Source organism: Heliconius melpomene, chromosome 6, assembly GCF_056956725.1.
Source record: "Heliconius melpomene rosina isolate 202511_hmr_F chromosome 6, ASM5695672v1, whole genome shotgun sequence".
Classification (NCBI taxonomy): domain Eukaryota; kingdom Metazoa; phylum Arthropoda; class Insecta; order Lepidoptera; family Nymphalidae; genus Heliconius; species Heliconius melpomene.
The window spans coordinates 11,530,307-11,549,153 of record NC_140394.1 but is presented as its reverse complement, the minus strand read 5'-3'; the positions used below and the strand labels follow the sequence as shown (position 1 = coordinate 11,549,153).

The 18,847-nt window shown below is 31.2% G+C and overlaps 4 protein-coding genes across 5 annotated transcripts; 1 reads left to right on the top strand and 3 right to left on the bottom strand.

Annotated features, from left to right (window-relative positions):
- The first annotated feature begins 155 nt into the window (after positions 1-155).
- LOC146538504 (uncharacterized) lies at positions 156-3,740 on the top strand. The gene has a single exon (XM_085186693.1). The coding sequence runs from the start codon at positions 350-352 to the stop codon at positions 1,292-1,294; it is 945 nt and encodes a 314-aa protein (XP_085042819.1). The 5' UTR covers positions 156-349; the 3' UTR covers positions 1,295-3,740.
- Positions 3,741-3,851: 111 nt separating this feature from the next.
- On the bottom strand, positions 3,852-7,463 carry LOC146538503 (uncharacterized). The gene has a single exon (XM_085186692.1). The coding sequence runs from the start codon at positions 7,201-7,203 to the stop codon at positions 5,350-5,352; it is 1,854 nt and encodes a 617-aa protein (XP_085042818.1). The 5' UTR covers positions 7,204-7,463; the 3' UTR covers positions 3,852-5,349.
- A 792-nt stretch (positions 7,464-8,255) lies between these two features.
- LOC146538502 (ran GTPase-activating protein 1-like) lies at positions 8,256-14,351 on the bottom strand. Its single transcript, XM_085187150.1, has 12 exons — positions 14,102-14,351; positions 13,167-13,354; positions 12,757-12,891; positions 11,706-11,858; positions 11,269-11,438; positions 11,081-11,183; positions 10,665-10,776; positions 10,261-10,356; positions 9,665-9,784; positions 9,296-9,408; positions 8,828-9,013; positions 8,256-8,473 (listed from the first exon to the last, which is right to left on the bottom strand). Exons 1-12 carry the CDS (start codon positions 14,208-14,210, stop codon positions 8,282-8,284), a joined length of 1,677 nt encoding a protein of 558 aa, XP_085043276.1. The 5' UTR covers positions 14,211-14,351; the 3' UTR covers positions 8,256-8,281.
- A 1,028-nt stretch (positions 14,352-15,379) lies between these two features.
- On the bottom strand, positions 15,380-18,537 carry LOC146538501 (uncharacterized). 2 transcript variants are annotated; one of them, XM_085187149.1, is made up of 5 exons: positions 18,144-18,537; positions 17,355-17,488; positions 16,738-16,981; positions 16,234-16,475; positions 15,380-15,720 (listed from the first exon to the last, which is right to left on the bottom strand). In XM_085187149.1, the coding sequence occupies exons 1-5, from the start codon at positions 18,157-18,159 to the stop codon at positions 15,421-15,423; spliced, it is 936 nt and encodes a 311-aa protein (XP_085043275.1). In that variant the 5' UTR covers positions 18,160-18,537; the 3' UTR covers positions 15,380-15,420. The 2 variants fall into 2 exon arrangements, with proteins under 2 accessions (XP_085043275.1, XP_085043274.1); XM_085187148.1 differs by lacking the exon at positions 18,144-18,537 and adding an exon at positions 17,880-18,119.
- Positions 18,538-18,847: the final 310 nt, after the last annotated feature.

Below are 18,847 nucleotides of genomic sequence, written 5' to 3'. Positions count from 1 at the left end.
ACATGATTTATCAAATAATTAATTTTAATATGTTATAAAATATATTTTGTGAACTGCCTTAGAGATTATTTTAAAAGCCTTCATTTCTTTTTTTTAATGCGTAATTTTTTGTAACAAGTAAATAGTAAACTTGCAAGTTGCAACATTATCATATATGTCAATTAGAAAATAACACAAAATTCAATTTAAAACTCTCAAACTTTATTTAATGTTTATAGAAGTATAAAGTTTAATTATTTTACATATTTATAGACTATAAATATAAATATTCTATTATTATTAAGAATACTCGTAGTTCCTTAAAAAATTAAGCTTATTGAAGAAGGGGTATAAAATAATTAATGAAACAATGAAAGAACCAATGTGGCAATTCTGTGAGTCTTCAAAACCTATTCTTCAACGCTGTATCGACGCTGCTTTTAAAAGTAATAAAAAACATAATAAATGGCTTAAATATTTCACTTCTATAATGAAAGAACCAGAAGTTATCAGTGATAATATCGTCAAAATGGTTGTAGATGAAGAGATTCCTACCCCTCATTCTAGTGTAAAACAAGAAATACAACAAGAAAATAAAGGAAAAAGTATTGAAGAATCATCTAACTTTATCTTTAGGGAAGAGCTCAATGATTTGGACCCTGTCAATGGTTTTGAAGAAATAATGGAAAAATGTTTGGAAAATACAAAAACTTTTAAATTTTTGGCCAAAAATCTACCTTTTACTTCAATTGAAAAACTGTGTAACCACATTTTTAGTATTGAAAACTTAAATGTTAATTTTATTGATTATTTCTATAACATGTTTGTACCGGAACTTTTAAAACGAGACAACACTAGCTTAAGTTTAGATTTTTTGGTTAAAGCTAAGAAGTATAAAGAAAATTTCAATGATCTTTTATATATTATTGTTAACGATTTAGAAATACCTAAACATGTGGTTACAGAATACATCACCACCTTAAGTGGTGAAGAAAAATCAGATTTACTTAAATATATGTCTCAAAATGTTACTAAGGATGTCTTTTTATATCATTTAAATGCTATACACTGCCTTTATAAGGAGTGTGAAATAACTGAAGATATACAAAGATATATATTGCATAATTTTAAGCAAATACATCAGTTTTGTTTGAATGATAAAGTTTTTGGTAAATTTCTTTTAAATTTTCTTCATATACAGAAAAAACATACTATTAATTGTGTAGAATTGGCAAATATTGTTGAGTCACATTTGTCAGTTTTTAAAAAACCTTGTATTAATGCTTTGAATGATATTAAAAAAGTACAAAGTTAGTCTTAATATTGAAATTAGCTTCAAACTGTATACCATGTATAACATGATAGGCAGGGGGAACCTAGTATCAAGATACTCTGAGCTGCCTAGTTTTGAAGCGAGAATAAAATAAAATTTAGGGAAATTTTTGTGTTGAGTTGCAGCACTTAACATCATTTTTTGCCAGAGAATTATACCCACAACCTTCGTGTTTAGACATTGTGTTGACAATATTAGTACTTTATCTAATAAAATACAATAACTAAATAACAAATATGATACAATTTGTACTAACAATATATATAATAATGAACTGAACATTACAGAAATAAAGAATATAGATATATTAGATTTTTTTTATAATTATTATTTTAATAGTTTTCATTCAAGTTTTTCTGTATTTTATTTTTTTTTGTATTTTTTTCTTTATTAATTTTTTTTTTGATGCTTTGAAAGTTGTCTCAAATTGATCAACCACCAATTTAATCATTGCTTAGGAAAATAATAAACTTGTATTTATAAAAAATATATAAAGTGACTTTTGATTTTTTCTGGTAAGTCAGCCAATATTGTGTAATTTACCATTGTAAAATTGTTCAACTTATACTACTTCTTAATTAATATACATTATTATAAATTTCTAAATCATAAACATATATTTTTTAAATGTTATATTTAATACTTAAACTGATATTAGAAAATCTCTTTATTTACATAAAATAAACAATAATATAGCTTGGTTTAGAAATTTTTTTTTACTTATTTTCATTTGACAATGCAAGCAATTAGCATGTAAGCGCTAGTCTATATATATAAAAGGACTTGTCCTAACTGACTGAGGTAAGACGCACGCACAGCCGTAACCGCTGTGCGTAGAAACATCAAATTTGGACAGATACTATATATTATATATGATTTCACTAAGTCCAAGTTATATTTACTTTCGTAATCTGGACATCCACTAAGAAGGGATTTTAAAAAATTTCAGCAATAAAGGAGTGAAATGGGGGTTGAAAGTTTGTATGGAAAGAAAATTAAAGATTTGAGACTTAAAAATATTTCATTGAACATGTGTTTATTGGTTTATTCAAATTCACCCCAAAGGGTGCAAATAAGCAGGCAAAGCTGCGCGCGTCCGCTAGTATTAAATATAGAAATAAAACAAATAAATCATTTATCTGCACACATTTATTTCAGTAGATAAATTCAGGTGAAATTACAAAGAAAAATTTAATAATAGATACATCAACCAGACAATAACAAACAGACTACAAATTGCAAATTTAAAACGTTTTTCATTCAAATAAAAATTGTGAATTTTTATGACTTCGAAAAATTCTTTGTTCCTTTTTATATTTGCAATTTATAGCAAAAAAATGTTTCTAATAATGAACACTCGAGTGTAATCACAGTTTTATTTCATAGTGTGACGACTCCATAACAATTGGAAAAATTAAGAATAGTAAAGGTTCTAGAAAGCGCGGCGTTGTGTTCCGCCAGTCAATAGGCAATGTTTCGAAAATTGAGCGGTATATGGGAAACGAGTATCTTAAAACTAGTTTCTTTTTGCCTATCCCTCTATATAAGAGATAAAGCGTGAATTTTGTTAATTTTTAAACTACAAGTGAAAACAAAAACAGATAATCTTTATGTTTCTTACAATATGACAAGAATATATTAAATTTAGGTATTTATTACTACTACTGCTGTATTAAAAAAAATAAGGTGTAACTAAGAAAGTACTAGCTAATCTTTTATAAAAAATTCCAACTGTTAGTATTTAGGGAAAAAATATTATTCGCGCAGAACAAAGTAAATATATAGAAAGAAAAATATAACTTAATATCTTAATTAGAAATCTTTATCGAAGAATTACATAAATGATAAAATGTATTTATTTAGGGACAATTTGGACTCCGCCGAATTTTATAGACATTGCCTGTTGTGTGGCTGAACTCAATGCTAGGATTTAATTTTATTTTAATTGAATCCACAACCGACGCGTTTACTGTTGCGCTGTTTCACTGCGCCTCAACGGCCTCGTGTGTACTACACAAATATATATTATGAATATTCACAAAGCCGCACAGTTTATAAAATAAAATTTTAAAATAATTTAGAAATAAAAATATTATGAAACTTCAGTTTTTCCATCTTAAATAAAGCAAAAATAAAATATAAATAAAAGAGTCATCACATGTACCAACATTCCTAACAACAATTTTTGTCTATTATATAGAAAAATCACAGTTTTTTAGCCAGAGCTAGAAAATTTAAGCGTATTTTGTGTGCTTTCACATTTTTTTCGACTAACTTATGAAAATTATGATTTTACAGATTAACTACTACTATATTGTGCTGCGACATCAATCATTAAGATAACTTTTAAAAATTTATGACTAATTTAAAAATAATTGAAAAATTCAATCTCTCTGTAATTTTAGAAAAAAAATCAGTAATACTACGAGATTGAAATTTAAAAGAAATTAAAAAAATGCCACAATTTTTAAAAATCCTTGACAAGTTTTCAAAAAAAATCTATATATTTTTATTTGCAAAATATCTGCACAGATTCAATATAAAAGTACTAATACAGATTATATAAGTTTAGAAATAAAATTCTTATTCTACTTACATTTATTCATAAAGTAAACGTTTATTTACTTTAAAAAATATATTAAAATAGGCGGCTTTTTGAATTGAAATGACTTTTTGCCCTGTGAACACATTCTCATCGAAAAAATCATCAAAATTTTATCAAAATCAGTCTTTTTGGGGGGACTTTTATCAACTATTTAAGTGATTGAGATCAGATTTGTTTTTTAAATCGTGACTTATACCTATAGATTATACAGAAAAATGTAAAAGTTACGATAAAAAGTGTATAAAAGATTATTTTTAATCTACAACTACATTTCTTAGGCTTAGTTTAAAGATTATTAAGTCTAAACAATTACAAAAATATTCAAAAATTGTTGCATTATCATAAAAAACCCTGTCAATTCTGAAATTCGCTTTACTTTCGCCATTTTTCAAACACCAGTTATAATATTAGGAACTATTTTTTTTTATTTATCATGAAGTATATATTTTTAGACGGTGAGATTTGTTGTAAGGCTTAATTTTAGTTAGTTATATTGCATATAAAATTGTTTAATTGCACTGTTTATACTAAATATTAATGGTTTAGCGTAAATTATTTTTAAGTATATTAATGATACATAGATTATAAAATCTTAACTGTAATAGCTGAAGTAACATCTTGTCGCATTTTAAATTTAGTTTAAGGATTTTAACTGGTCCTAAAAATTATACAACATAATAAAAAAAACTTAAGTATGTAATAAAACAAAAAAATAATGAATAATACATATTCTTATCAAATGACTGTAAAAGTTAAAAAAAAACAGTTTTGTTAAATGTAATAGCAGTATTTTTTTTTATTCTATATAATATTTGGATAAGATATTACTTCATGGTATGCCTAAAATTAGTAAATGTTAAAGTTAAGAATAACTAAGGTTCTTGAGTACAAAAAAATGTTTTTAAAAAATGAACACTTTTGTATAACAGTAGAGAAAGTTTGAGCACCTTGAATTTGTTAAAATTGAAAAAAAAAATCGCTTGAAATTAAAAATTAAAGTACTAAAAATCTGTTAAAGCTTTAAAAATAAAAGAAAATAAAAATGATTGTAGTTTGGAAAAAAAATGGAAATACATCTTTTTCAACGTCAATAGACAATTAATGACAGATAAGAAAAGATAAGAGTCAAAAGCTTCCATTATGAAAATTAGTTTAAATTTACATAAATCACTAAATAATTATGTTATTTTGTTGCAAACATGCAATAAAATACAGTATAAGAGAAATAAAATTATAATAAAAAAAGCAAAAAATATACATCAATTTTAGTGAAAAACACAAAAGAAAACATAGAAATATTAGTAAATTAATATGAAAAGTCAATTGGGACAAAGTACATACAATTTTTTTTTTACTAAAAAAATTGTATTTACTTTTTTTTACTAATAAAATTGTATTTACTTTTATTGTTTTACAGATAATAAAAGATAAACTAACCAATTATATCAGCCAGTTTCTCCCTCCTTTCTACATGGTCTGGTTCTGCACAATGTGCCATAAGAACCGATTCCCCAATGATTAAATTCTCAAAGCATAAAGAACATGCATATATGGCATCTCCGAAGCAAACTATTTTATTATCATCCCTGTACATTGTCATGGGGTTTAACACTGTACTAGGTTGAATTTCTTTGCCACTGCTAACACATTTTTTTATATAAGCAGTTTTGTATAGAAAATGTATTTTTTCACAATGTGTTTGGCTTAAAATATGTCTTAATAGATCATTTTCCTCATTTTCAGTATCTTGGCACGATGGGCAATGAAATATAATTGTATTTTTAGCTTCATCTTCACATTTTAACTGAATGCTATGAACTTGGACATAGAATGTTATTCTTTCTATTGCTGCTTTTTGTAATAATGTATTATAAAGGTGAGAATCTTCAAAACTATTGTAGCTTACAATTTGTTCAAGAGATTCTGAATAAGCTGTTAAAGTTGAGGAATCCAAGCTAAAATTTCCTATTGAGGATGTGACAGACAAGGAACCTTCAGTTTTGGAGGTCATTCCCGAGTCGCTTTGTGATGATGGAGAGCCTGGATTGTGACATTTGCACATACATTTATCAATTTCATCATAGAAAGTGACAGTTTCTTTTTTATCTATAGAAAACAAGTTCAACATGGCATCTCTTAAATCAGGGAAATCAAAATGTTTTATTTTCTTCTTATAGCTGATATTTGAACGCTTTGTAGCTTTTTGGAAAGTTATACTTCTTGTTTTTGTTTCGCTGTAACTTTGAAAGTATGTTTTGACAAAGTTATCAATATGATGTTTCATTGAAAGAAGTTGCTTTCTCAATTTCAATTTTGTTTGTATGTCATCTTTCTCCATGATTATGTTCCAAGCGCTCGGAGTTGAACTTCGTTGTTCTAAATCTAAAGTGTTAACATATTTAATTTTTCCAAGGCTTTGTGGTAAATTTGATATATCAGTACCAGGTAATGCTGTTACAATTGCTTTTGAACGGAAAACCTTTGAAACTTCAATATGAAATTGAAATTCATTTAGCAATTTCTTCAAAAAACAATCCATTTTTTCCAATTTCATTTGATAATTAAGTAACAACCTCATTCTTTCCTCTTCATTCTTATCTAACTCTACATCAGCGAAAGACTCCAGGCTGGCAGACAATACCAACTGGTTTTCATCACTTAATTCATTTTCTGTTTCAGTAACTTTACGACACATTTTAATATTTTTATGTGATGCTAATGAAACCTCAGAATCTGATTGATCAGAAACAGAATCTATACTCAAATCATCTTCAAATGGTGAAGATGCTTCATCAGACATAGCATCAAACAAATCAAATGATTTATTAAAATCGAAACCTTTAAATCTTTCACTGAAAACATCTGAGCTCTTGCATTGTAATAGAACATGTTTCGGTGTATTTTCCACATTGCTGAGGCTGTCCTCACTTAGCTGATTCATAGATTGACTTGCCTTTCGTATATCTAGCTTGAGTTTCTTACATTTTCGACGCTTTTCTCTTACTGGAGCTTCTACACTTAAAGTTAGGATGTCAGTATCAGATAAAGAACCTTTTTTTGCAGCAAAATTCTTAACAGATTCAGGAAGTTTTAAACTGGTACATTGTCTTGATGTAGAATCAGGTTCTGTAGACTCAAAGTTTATTATAATAGGCTCTTCTCCCACGTATGTATGCCTGCGTTTCTTAACAGTAGCTTCTGATATGCTATTTTCCGAGCTGTCTTCGGATTTCTTAAAATAATTGATATTCGAGAGCATTTTCCGCAACGAAAACGCCATTTTCATCTACTTCGTTACATACAAAACAAGATTTTCACATTGAATTTTATTTTTTTTGTAATAACAAACTTTAAGAAACAAAGGCTTAGTGGAAAACAATAAGAAGTTGAGTTGAAACTTGTAATACATGTACAATTGTAGGTAAAAGTTTCTTTTTTATATTTTTTTAATAGAGTTTTTATGTAAAATAAACTAAAATACCTCCGAAGTAGATTTTTTTTCTCCTTTGTCACTTTATATTTGTCAAACAAATCATATGTGGTAATGCGGATAAATTAAAGAGTAGCTTTATAATTTAACATGGCGGCATGTATAACGAAAATCAATAGTTGATTAGGTCAAACGTCATGATATAAGTACCTTTTCAAATTAGCAGCCTTATGTTTATAAAAATTGCCAGTGTTAAATAATAATTTTTAGCTTTATTAATACGTCAAGTAATAACTTTGGCAGAGGAATATAGTTGATTATTCGATACTGCACTGTGTGTTTATATATTTTGTTTCATTAAAGATTTGTCTCATAAAATAAAACAAAAATATAATGTCAAGTTATTGATTTTTGTAACGTGGATAGACAGACAAACGGACATAATAGAGTATTCAAATTATTATATGTTAACAATGCTTTTTACATTTTGATTAAATTTAGGTATAAAATTATAGATTTATAATATAATTGATTTGATACACATTCAGGGGAATAATTATATATAACCATAGTTTAAAAAAACAAACAAAAATACAATTACTTAGTACATTTAAAAAAAACAGTTTAGTCAAATGAAACCATATTTTCATTTTGTCGAGGCAAAACACGGCGTTGAGATTCGCCACTCAACACGCAATGACTTGAGAATTCATTGGAAAATGTGGAACATTGGAAGATGTGTGTGAAATGTGTCTTAACACTAGGTTCCCCCTGCCTACCCCACTGTGGGGGGGATACAGCGTGAAACTGTAAAAAAAGTCATTTAAGAAATTCGAAAGAATGAAATAGCAAAATTTTATTCATTCTTATAGTTGAGTTAGATTTAGAGAGAAAATAAAACAAGTTAATTGATTATCCTTTATAATTAAACACATTAAGTATACAAATTAGGATGTTTTTCAATCACAGCCTTGATTTCCGGCGACAGAGAAGCCATCTTGCTTGAAATAAAGAATTTCAGTGTTTCCCGTAAAGATGGCGGGAAATAGGGCTCATCTATTACTTTTGCAAGTGACAAGAAACATGATGAGAGACGCCATCTTATTTTATATTCTTTGTTTTCTGACTGTTAAGAAAAAAAGAGCTAAGTTATAGAAAGAAGGCTATATAGGTTGGATGAAAAATATTTTTATTGAGGCCATCGTGGTCTGGTGGCTCAAGGGTTTACAGTCACTATAAACGTCGGTTGTGTATGATTCGATTCCCACTTAGGGGAATATTTAATATATGTAAAGATGAAATATAATCTATAATATTGAAACAATTATTTAACAATCATATTGTAATGAATTGAGATAGACAATTATTTCTTTACACACGGTATCCCGTGACAATGACGACAATGCATGTTGAGTAACCGAACTCAATGCTATGTTTTAAGAAAAAAGAGAAAAAAAAAACAAAAGAGACCCAGAAATACCTTAATCAATTGCAAAGCATTCAACAAAGCATTGGCTAACGGCCATTGCAATATTGTTTTGTCCATCACTCTCCTCCATAATGTTCGAGAACTTTGCTCCGCTGTTAGCGACTCCGTTGAGAGACCTGATACACAACATAGTGCCTCTACGTACGCAGTGATCAGACTCTCTGGATCGTGGATTGACTGGAAGGATAAGAAAAAATAATATTCAGAATTAAAAAAAATAGAGGTTTCCTTGTTAAATATATTTACGGAAAATAGGAGGGTAGAGGGCAAGACATTACGTGTAGACTGGCGGAGTGCAATTTGTCTACCAGAACGCGGATATGAAAATAAATATAAACATTCCTTCGGTCAGCGGGAGTGGGTTCGAACCTACATCTTTCTTGTTTACAGTCAGACTCTGTGTCACTACGTCACAATGGCGTCTAAAGTGTATGTACAAACAAAAACCAACGGTCTTACCTGAAAATGAGCATCTATGACATCAGACACATTGGTCCCTAGCTTCGCCAAATTCTCCAAAGTAGGCTCCAGAAGAAATTTACCGACATCAGTTTGCACTTCCTCTATTATATCTAAAAATTAAATAATAAAAAAAATAAAATAACTTCAAATACCTGTCAATTCATCAGTCAATAAGTCATATCTATTAATATAATTTATGCACTCCAGAAAGGAGTGGTTATCCCGAAGTTGAACATTATTTATTTTTGATTCAGGTCAAAGTGTTAAACTATTTCCAAGTGGCTCGGCTTCAAATCCCGTTACGTTTTCTTAATGTGTTATTTTATTTTCAAATAACACTTTAAAAAATTCAAAAAATTAACTTACCACTCCTATCAAGACCAATTTCATTGCTGACATCCGCAGACGTGTCTTGATGTTGCGCATCTTCTGTAGCGCTATCTTCTGATTCATCCTCATTTGAATCATCTTCTGATCCGGATAAGTCTTAAGATATCAAAAACAATACAACTAAAATATACATTTTGAAATGTATAAACGCCGACTTTATGTTTTAGCAAGGTATATAAATAACTTAGAAAAAAACGGAATGTTAAATCATTCCGTTATTGTTTTATCTATTTTTTTAGATGCACGCTGTATCTTGCACATAGCAGGGGAGCAGGGTATCATAGGCAGAGTGAACTTAGTGTCAAAAGATTTTTGGTGTTGTCATTTTTGTTCTCCACTTTCTCCCGAATTCTGGAGTCATTACCTGTTGATTAGAGGAACTTAACGCCGCGCCATTCCTCGTTAAGAAATGAAAAAATAAGCATTTCATTTCCTCGAGCGGGCATCGAACTTATAAAAGTAGGATGCTTGTGCATCTGCACACTTCCGCCATTCTCTAGACTAGAGTTCGGCAGACAGTTGGGAGTGAAGTGTTTTAACAAGCTGAAGCTAAAAAATAAATTACAACTCACATTCATCTTCGCTCCCCTCCCCGTCGCTAAGCTCCGCGGCGGCGCCCAATTTATTTTTCATTGTTTGTTTGTTTGTCGAACCGCCTAAACTATTACCTGGAGAGAAAAAATTAAAAAGTGCACAACACAAGAGCTGAAGGGTGGGTTCAAATCCCGCTACATTCAAATTCTTATAAGTTTTACATTAAAATTTATAAAAGGTTCTATACTTTTTTGTTTTTTCATTTATGTTTTATTTTTAGCTACACCTAGTGCTCTATTACGCACATTGCATGACAGAGGGAACTTGCAAACCGAGACACACCGTTCTCCAATTTCCGCCGAATTCATAAGACATTGCGTGTTGAATGGCGAAACTCAACGTCGCGCTTAACTATATTTCTGTGTGTGAGTGTGTATCTTACCCGCTAACACAACTCGTGTGAGTCTGTCCGCGCTGTCCGGTAGTGAAGTGATCGCGTCCACTACCTCCATACACGCGTCTCTACCTATTTCATTGTGACTTAAGTCTAGTGACTGAAAAGTAACAAATAAATGAATTAATAGGAAAATAACATACATAAAATAAATCGTTGCGCAGTGGCACAACGTTAACGTATCTGTATAAGATTGTGAGTTCGATTCCCATGAGGGTACATGAAATATTTAATATTTTCCATTCCTCGCTTCGGTAACAAGTCAAATCGAGGCGTCGAGTTCCGCCACTCAATATACAATGTTTTTTATTCGTTTGAATAGAGGAGTATATCTTAAGACTCGGTTCCCTCTGCCTATCCTGATAGAAGCGGGATACAGTGTGAGGCTGAAGAAAAATATTTACCTCTAATAACACAGAATTTTCTTTGAATCCTTTCGCCAAAGCCTTTGCTCCTGAACTCTTAAGGAGACAATCACCAAAATTGACAGCTTTCAAATTTTTTAATCTGCAACAAAAAATGCAGAGGATAAGCTTTGTTATATCTTAATAAATTGAATATAATTAGGTGAAAACACGTAAAACACACTTACTTAGGTAAAGCCGCAGCTATGGCAACAGCACCACGAGGTCCAACAGTATTGTCGTTTAAATTTAACCGACTCAGCCGAGGATTGTGCTTAAAGGCTTCAGAAAGAGATGACACACCCACGTGGTATATCCCATTTTGGGGCATCGCGAGTTCCTCTAGTGTACCCATTGACTGGAAAATAAAGTGAAAAAATTCGTGAAAAAATTGTGAATATGACACAAAAAATGATATTAAAAACCTTTTAAATTAAAAAAATTATAATTATAAATGCAATAGTTATGCTTGTACTAACTTACTGACCTCTATGGCCACTTATTTATTTATTTACAGATAACATACACTATTAGATTATTAAGTAGTAATAGATTATACTTTAAATTTACAAACAAAAAAAATTACTACAATAAAATAAATATATAAAAACTACCGTATTCAAACCTGAAACACAGCAGCAAGTGCTATAGTCCCGTCATTTTCCAATCTATTACGCCCTGCTACGAAGATCTTCAGTTTTCTGGGATTTGCTGAAAGTGATTTAGCAAGTAATCTACCCCCGGTTATACCTAAACCATTGTTATTTAAGTATAATTCCTGTAAAATACGAAAAATAGTATTTTAATTTTTTTCGCTTCATTCTCCGCCGTATCCCGCCAATAGCAGAAGGAACCAGGGAACCTTGTGTTGAAACACTTTATCCCCCACTTTCAGCTGAGTCATTGCGTGTTAAATGGATTAACTAACGCCGAGTTTTGTCAGAGCGAGGCAATGAAACTAGTAAATAATTTATTTCTCCAAGTAAGAATCAAATACAACCGTCCCGTTTAGTCACACGCTGGTGCCATTGCGCCAGTATCTCGCACATAACAGGGTAGGCAGAGGGAACCTGGGAATCCAGTGTTAATTACTATGTTCCCACTAAGACACTTCGCTTCCTCATTTTTCTTTGAATTGTGGACGCATTGCGTGTTGAGCAGCGGAACTCAATTCTGCGCCAGAGTGAAGAAATAAAAATATTAAATATTTTATTTACTGTCACATGTTGGTGCCTCTGCACCACGATTGGCCTGAATATCAGGTTAATTGTTTTTATGTAACCCACTATACCTGTGATCAGAGTTATATACATAGCTTCACGCTTTATCCCTTGCGGGGTAGTCAGTGAGAACAGAGCGCCAAACGCTATGGTCTCATCAGTTATATCCCACACTTAAAATGTGTTGTGTCATACACAACTTAGTTTCTTCCATATAATCACAAAACAAAGCCACAGGTTAAACACAGCAGTCAATGAGTTGTTGCCTAACTAAAATAGGTGCCCAGATTGATTTAAAAAAAAATCCTGACTTGGAATTATTTACTATCCCAAGTGTATGCAAAAATTAAGAAAACTTATGTTCAAAACAGCCATGGCCCATTGACCCTACTGTGTATAATTGTATTAATTAATTGTATTATTATTTATGAAAATTCAAAATATAAAAAAACTAACCTCCAATTCTGAACAAACATCACTTTGTAACAGCTTTGTAAGTCCCTCCACTCCTATTTTGCCTAAGGCATTATCACTCAAATCTATTATGGAAAGACGGGCTCCGGCTTCTATCATACCATCACCAAGTGCACTCTAAAAAAAAGAAATATTAGGGTATATTTAGTTATATGTAGCTTCATGCTGTATCCTGCATTAGTGTGTGCATTAAATTGAATCCACAACAACTGTAAATGCAATGGTTGTTGGTATGTTTAGTATTATCATCTGGTGAGTTTAGTGTTGTAAAGTTAAAAAGGTACTAAAATAGTTATATCATTACTGTTTTTCCCTTTATTTTACAAGTATTGTAAACCAGATCAAGAAATCAAACCCATAACCACTGCCCCCATGGCCTCTGAATAACTTACCAAAGCTGATGGTATCTCAGTATTCAATCTTCCAGTGAACATATCAGAGAATCTTACAGTTTTAAGTTCTGGGTGTTTGGACAGGGCTTTAGCAATAGCATGTGCCGCAGCTACGCCTAATGTGTTGCCAGTGAGAGTTAGATATTGGAGGTTCGGACAAGTGTTGATTGCATCTACAATAGGTTGAGCTGAAATTTTAAATATTAGTAAGCTTTTTCAATTTACATATAGGGACAAGGAATATTGAATATTATATTTGGTTGTCCATGTTCACTTTGTGTGTTGAATGGTGGGGCTTTACATATTCATATATCATACATTCAAAGTGTGATACATTTTTTCATATCAAGACACAAGCCAAGATATTTCATTCCATTAAATTGCATTCCCCACTTTCAGCCGAATTCTGGAGGCATACATGTTGAGAGATGGAACTTAACAACAAACTTTGCATTGTTACCAAAGCAAGAAAATGAAAATGTTAAATATTCCATTTTCTCAAGTGGATTGAACCCACTACCTGTTGCATTTATCGTCACAGCGCTTGTTCTCCTGTGCCACAACTGGCCTCAAGTATGATAGATAACAATATAAATTATTTTTAATGGAAAAATGTCACTATATATATATAACAATAACTGTTTAGCTTATACTTTGCCTAAAGAATTTAAGTATTCAGTCTAAATTTCTTAAAATTATTGCACCTTATTCATGGAGCCATGAGATAAAAGGTAAAGAAATCAAGGAGGAATATCTTTAAATAATACAAAAAGCGCGAAGAGGTTATGTATTGTAAAGACCATTATGACTACAAATTACATACTAACTGTTACTATGAGAAAAAAAGTTCATAACTATTTATGTGTGTAATATAAAATATTATATAATCAACAAATTATATATATATATATATGAAAATAGAATATAATTTATACCATCCTGCTCAGTATCCAATTTTAAAGATTTTCCGGAAAAATCCACACCGCTCAGTGTTCTATTCGGTTCATTAAGCGCTGAACTTATTGCGTTTAAATCAAACGACATTTTGTATACAAATGTTTATTTAAAACAATAAATAACAATGAAATAACAATTATAACGAACTTTTCATTCAATTTTTTGGCTTCGCTTTTTTGTTTGTTCAATTCTGTCAATTTTGCACATGTCAGAATTATATGTCAAAAATGTTTTCATTTTATCGTTTATCTTATTCTAGATCTATGGCTATAAAGCCCTTCATATATTTATAGATTATACAAGAAAATAATACATTTTTTACATATAAGGGAACAATTCTGAATTTTTCATCCGTTTTAAAATCTTTACAGGCTTGATAAAGTTTGAGTATTAGAATACTAAATTGAGCTAACCAATCAGACTAGTTACTCTTTTCATATTTACAATCAAAAACATAAATGTGAAATGAGAGCCAAGTAAAATTTTAAGTAATGCGTCGTTCTCAAATTCACCAATAAAATAATAGGAGATCTATTTGGCATAGTGTCCGGCCGAAACAAAGTTTTCAACCGAAACCGCGAACCCTCGGTTTTGGTTCCAGGTTCAACCTAAACCGATTTTTTTTAATATACAGTATAATAACCGAAACAGTCGATAGAGGTGGTCATTACGAATTATTTTTACCATATATGCAAGGTCCATAATTTGACCATTTTCGAGATATACTTAAGCCATACAAAATTTAGTTTTAAGTAGTGTCTGAAGAAAAAGAAGTGTGGAAACCAAAACCGAATTACCGGTCGGTCACTAATTTGGGACACTATTCACTTGAAAATGTTGTATCTACAAGCTTTATTATATGTATTTGCTAGTTAGTGTACTTCAATTTCGGACTGGACTATTTGGCTAATATTTGTTTTGATGCGTGGTGGTAAAAAAGCAAAATCAAATTTATATTTTTAATTTTATTCCGAGTGAATATAGAACGGGGCACCCATAGATCTCCCATTGTTTTGTACATTGCCTGTATCCACCACCAGCTTTTTATTTGCCTGGACACGCTGTAGCGTCTTGGTGTTATAAATATAAATTTTAGAAAGTTATGAACAATAACCGTGTGAACTGATAGTATTTTCATTTTGCTTAGTTTGGAACTAGCAACATATCATGATTTTATTTTTTTTAAATCTACGGAATATATGGTTTTTTACTGAAGGTAATTTCATGCGAATAAAACAAAATAAAAGCGAATAATATATATATATAAGTATATTTATTTTTAACAACATTTCATTAATTATTCTTCCTCTTCCTCGTTATAATATTCTGGGGCGGCGACACTAACTACATTTACAGTCTCTTTATATAGCTGTACCAATATTTCAAAAAATCTGGCTTCATGTCGCATATTATCATATGCAAAGTAGCAAAGTTTTGTAGAAGGTTGAATTTTGCCGATTATTAAATGGCCTTCGTGATGTACTCTGCCTACATACAGTATTTCACCATCCTCTGTGTAACCTCCTTCTACTGCGTCAAGAGGTAGCTTGTTACCATTGACGGCCACCCAGGTGCAATTGTAGCCGCATAATATTTCCTGGAATATATATTTTTAATTAACGTCTTAATATTATGAAATTTGTAATTTAAAATGAATAAAAAAATATTTTTTACCTTCACGCTCCCGCATAAAGCGGGGTAGGCAGTATGAACCTAGTGAAGATTCATTGTTTTCCATTTCCCGCTGTACTTTCAAGACATTGCGTGAGATGGCCAGGAGTCTGTAACTGCGACAGATTTTGGGTTCGATTGCCACTGGAGAAAATGAAATATTTAATATTTTCATTTTTTCTCTCTAGCTCTGGTTTAGAGACAAAAACACGCGTCGTTGAGTTCCACCGTTAAACACGCAATTATGTACAAAAATAATGGCGCTAAAAAATACCTATATGTGAACGCAAATGGTGCATTCGGCATGTCGTCAGCAATTTACGTGTTTCGCGATCTAAAGAGTCCATTCCGGTCTCTGTTTATCTCAAAATACCAAAATTACTTATAGGCTAATAGTGGGATAACCCAACCGTTAAAAGCACGCACCTAGTTGACTTACCCTAGGCATACATTCTAAGCTATAACTCCTAAAAGCCACAAAACCTACTCCCAAACTTGGAAGATACTTCCCAGGTAAAAGAGAGCCACTACAATCAGTCCTCATGATATAAAGGAAGTCTCCCTCATGTCCTCCTATTATAGCGTCTTCTGGAACATCTTCCTGATCTTCCTCCATTTCCACCCATTTGAGTTTTCCACCTTGAATTTCTTTTACAAGTAAAATTTCTATAAGTGGCGGCACTAAAATAGTTGATATTTCTTTTAATTTTACATTGTGTAACTGACTATATTCAAATAGTTAATAGATTTGATAAGTTAATTATAATTTTAATAGTAAATTGTATAAAACATAAACCGAAAGTTTTAAATTGTTCTTATCGGAGATTTTCGGGAAATCCTCTCTTAATACTCCGTTAATCCTTAAAGCCCGGTTTCCATTTAGTTTTTTAAGATGACTGATAGAAATTGTGATTAAAATTTAATAAATCAAATAATATCTCACAATAGCACTTCCATTCCACGCATCGCATTCCACTGGTTACATAAAAAGACACATACTTTATATGTTCAACAGAACATTGGTATGAAATAATGGTTTTTTGTCCTTCTCCAAAGCTTATTTTTCCATTGTGCCATGTTATCCAGAACTTTTTGAATTCTTCCCTTGGCAGGATATGGGGTGTGGTGATGCAGCAGAGTGGGACACAATCTGCTTTTAAACTACATTTATTTTGCTCTAATTCAAGCTGAAATATGTTATTAATAATTAAGTAGGTATCACATATATAAAGCCGTTGTGGTGCAGGAGGCAGTAGGGGTATAAATAATTACAATGAATAATATTTTAATTTTTGTCGCTGAGTTCCACCACTCAACTTCAATTCGACGAAAATTGGGAAACCGAAGTGTCTTAATGGGAACGGAGTGTCTTATCACTAGATTCCCTGCTACGCTGAAAAAAGTAAATAGTCTTCCTTATTAAATGGAGTCTCCAACACAAAAATTATGTCAATTAGAACCGGTATATAATGAGATTGACGCCTCCAACCAACCAAACATTTCAGCATTATAATATTAATTATAAACACAGGATTCAATCAAGTTATACTTATTACTTACATTATACGCACAATACTGTTCAGGCGTATCAGTCAGACCTACTGTGGCACTTGTCGACGATTTCACCCAAAAACATATGGCGTTTCTTGTTACTTTGTAAAATTGATTTTGATGCCTTGGCCATGTTTTGAAAGCTAGATATTAAAAAGATCTTTAGGTTAGGTCATATTGCATATAATCAAAGTAAATACTAAGTTTCATAATCTTTCTCCTACATCACGGTAGATAGAGGGAACCTAGTGTGCACAATTTTTTGAGACATTGCGTGTCAAGTAATGAAACTGAATCAACGCACTATGTTGTATCAGAGCGGGGATAGAAAATAAAATTAATATAAATAAGTAAAATTCAAATTGATATACAGGTACTATCATCAGTTTTTATGTTGTTTATTATATTTAAAAAAATCTCCAAATAAAAGTCTTTGGTTTTGGTTGCTTAAACCTATTCGTAGGTTATGGCCTCATTATACAAAAACCTTTACATAAATACAAGCCTACGTGTTATTCTGATGCTAGTTTATACCTAAGCTATGTAGCAAAAGTTTCATCTAAATCCGTTTAGTTTTTCCATGAAAGTGGAACAAACATCCATCCTCATTAAATATCGCATATGTAATATTAGTAATTTATATCTAAATACTGAGGTTATGTTTACATTAATTTGTCTAATATAACAATATAATCCCTAAACGATTCGAACCCCTAAACACTTGTATTTATAAACACACTTTCATCATTAGATATACATAACATTTTAATAAAAATATAAGGTTAAGGTAATATATACTTATTAAAACACCCATAGCTTGTTAAATAAACTTAAACAACAGAATAAATATATATTTTCATTTAAGTACTATATCTAGAATCAAAAGGTTATCTTAATTGGTGCGAATGAATTGGATCAATGGTAATGTTAATAGAAAACAAAAAGTGTTAGTTTAAGTCCCATTGAAAATTATGTACGATTCATTAGTTCTTTTTGTTTCTTTTTTTAAAGCTACGCTGTATCCCGCCCATAATAGGATGAGCAGAGTGAACCTGAAAACCTATTACTGAGGCACTCCGTTCCGATTAGGACACTTCCCTTCTCCACTTTCCGCCGAAGTCTGAATGCATTGCGTATTAAGCGGCTGAACTCAACGCCGAGCTTTGTCTCGTTACCAGAACGAGGAAAAGAATACTTTGGATCGAACCCATAGCCTGCCGCGTTTACAGTCGCATATTTGTGTCCCTGCGCCATGACTCACCCTCAAACCTGGGTTTCTAGTCTTAAGACACTCCGTTCCCATTAAGATACTTTCTGTCCCCACTTTCCGTCGAATTCTGGAAGCATTACATGTTAAGTGGAGGAACTCCATGCCGAGCTTTGTATCGCTACAAAGGCGAGAAAATGAAATTATTAAATATTTAATTTCACCAAGTGAGTCGAACCTACAACCTATCGCGTGTACTGTTGCTTGCGCCTGGACTGACCTCTTGAAAAGAAAG

Coding starts and splice junctions, on each gene's coding strand:
- LOC146538502 (XM_085187150.1), bottom strand. CDS start 14,210: ATGTCGTTTGATTTAAACGCAATAAGTTCAGCGCTTAATGAACCGAAT. Junction 9,409..9,664: donor AATTGGTCTTGATAGGAGTG/GTAAGTTAATTT, acceptor TTTAATTTTTAG/ATATAATAGAGGAAGTGCAA. Junction 9,014..9,295: donor TCATAGATGCTCATTTTCAG/GTAAGACCGTTG, acceptor TTATCCTTCCAG/TCAATCCACGATCCAGAGAG.
- LOC146538503 (XM_085186692.1), bottom strand. CDS start 7,203: ATGAAAATGGCGTTTTCGTTGCGGAAAATGCTCTCGAATATCAATTAT.
- LOC146538501 (XM_085187148.1), bottom strand. CDS start 17,904: ATGAAACTTTTGCTACATAGCTTAG. Junction 16,982..17,354: donor AACAGTATTGTGCGTATAAT/GTAAGTAATAAG, acceptor AACATATTTCAG/CTTGAATTAGAGCAAAATAA. Junction 15,721..16,233: donor GCTTAGAATGTATGCCTAGG/GTAAGTCAACTA, acceptor TATATATTCCAG/GAAATATTATGCGGCTACAA.
- LOC146538504 (XM_085186693.1), top strand. CDS start 350: ATGAAAGAACCAATGTGGCAATTCTGTGAGTCTTCAAAACCTATTCTT.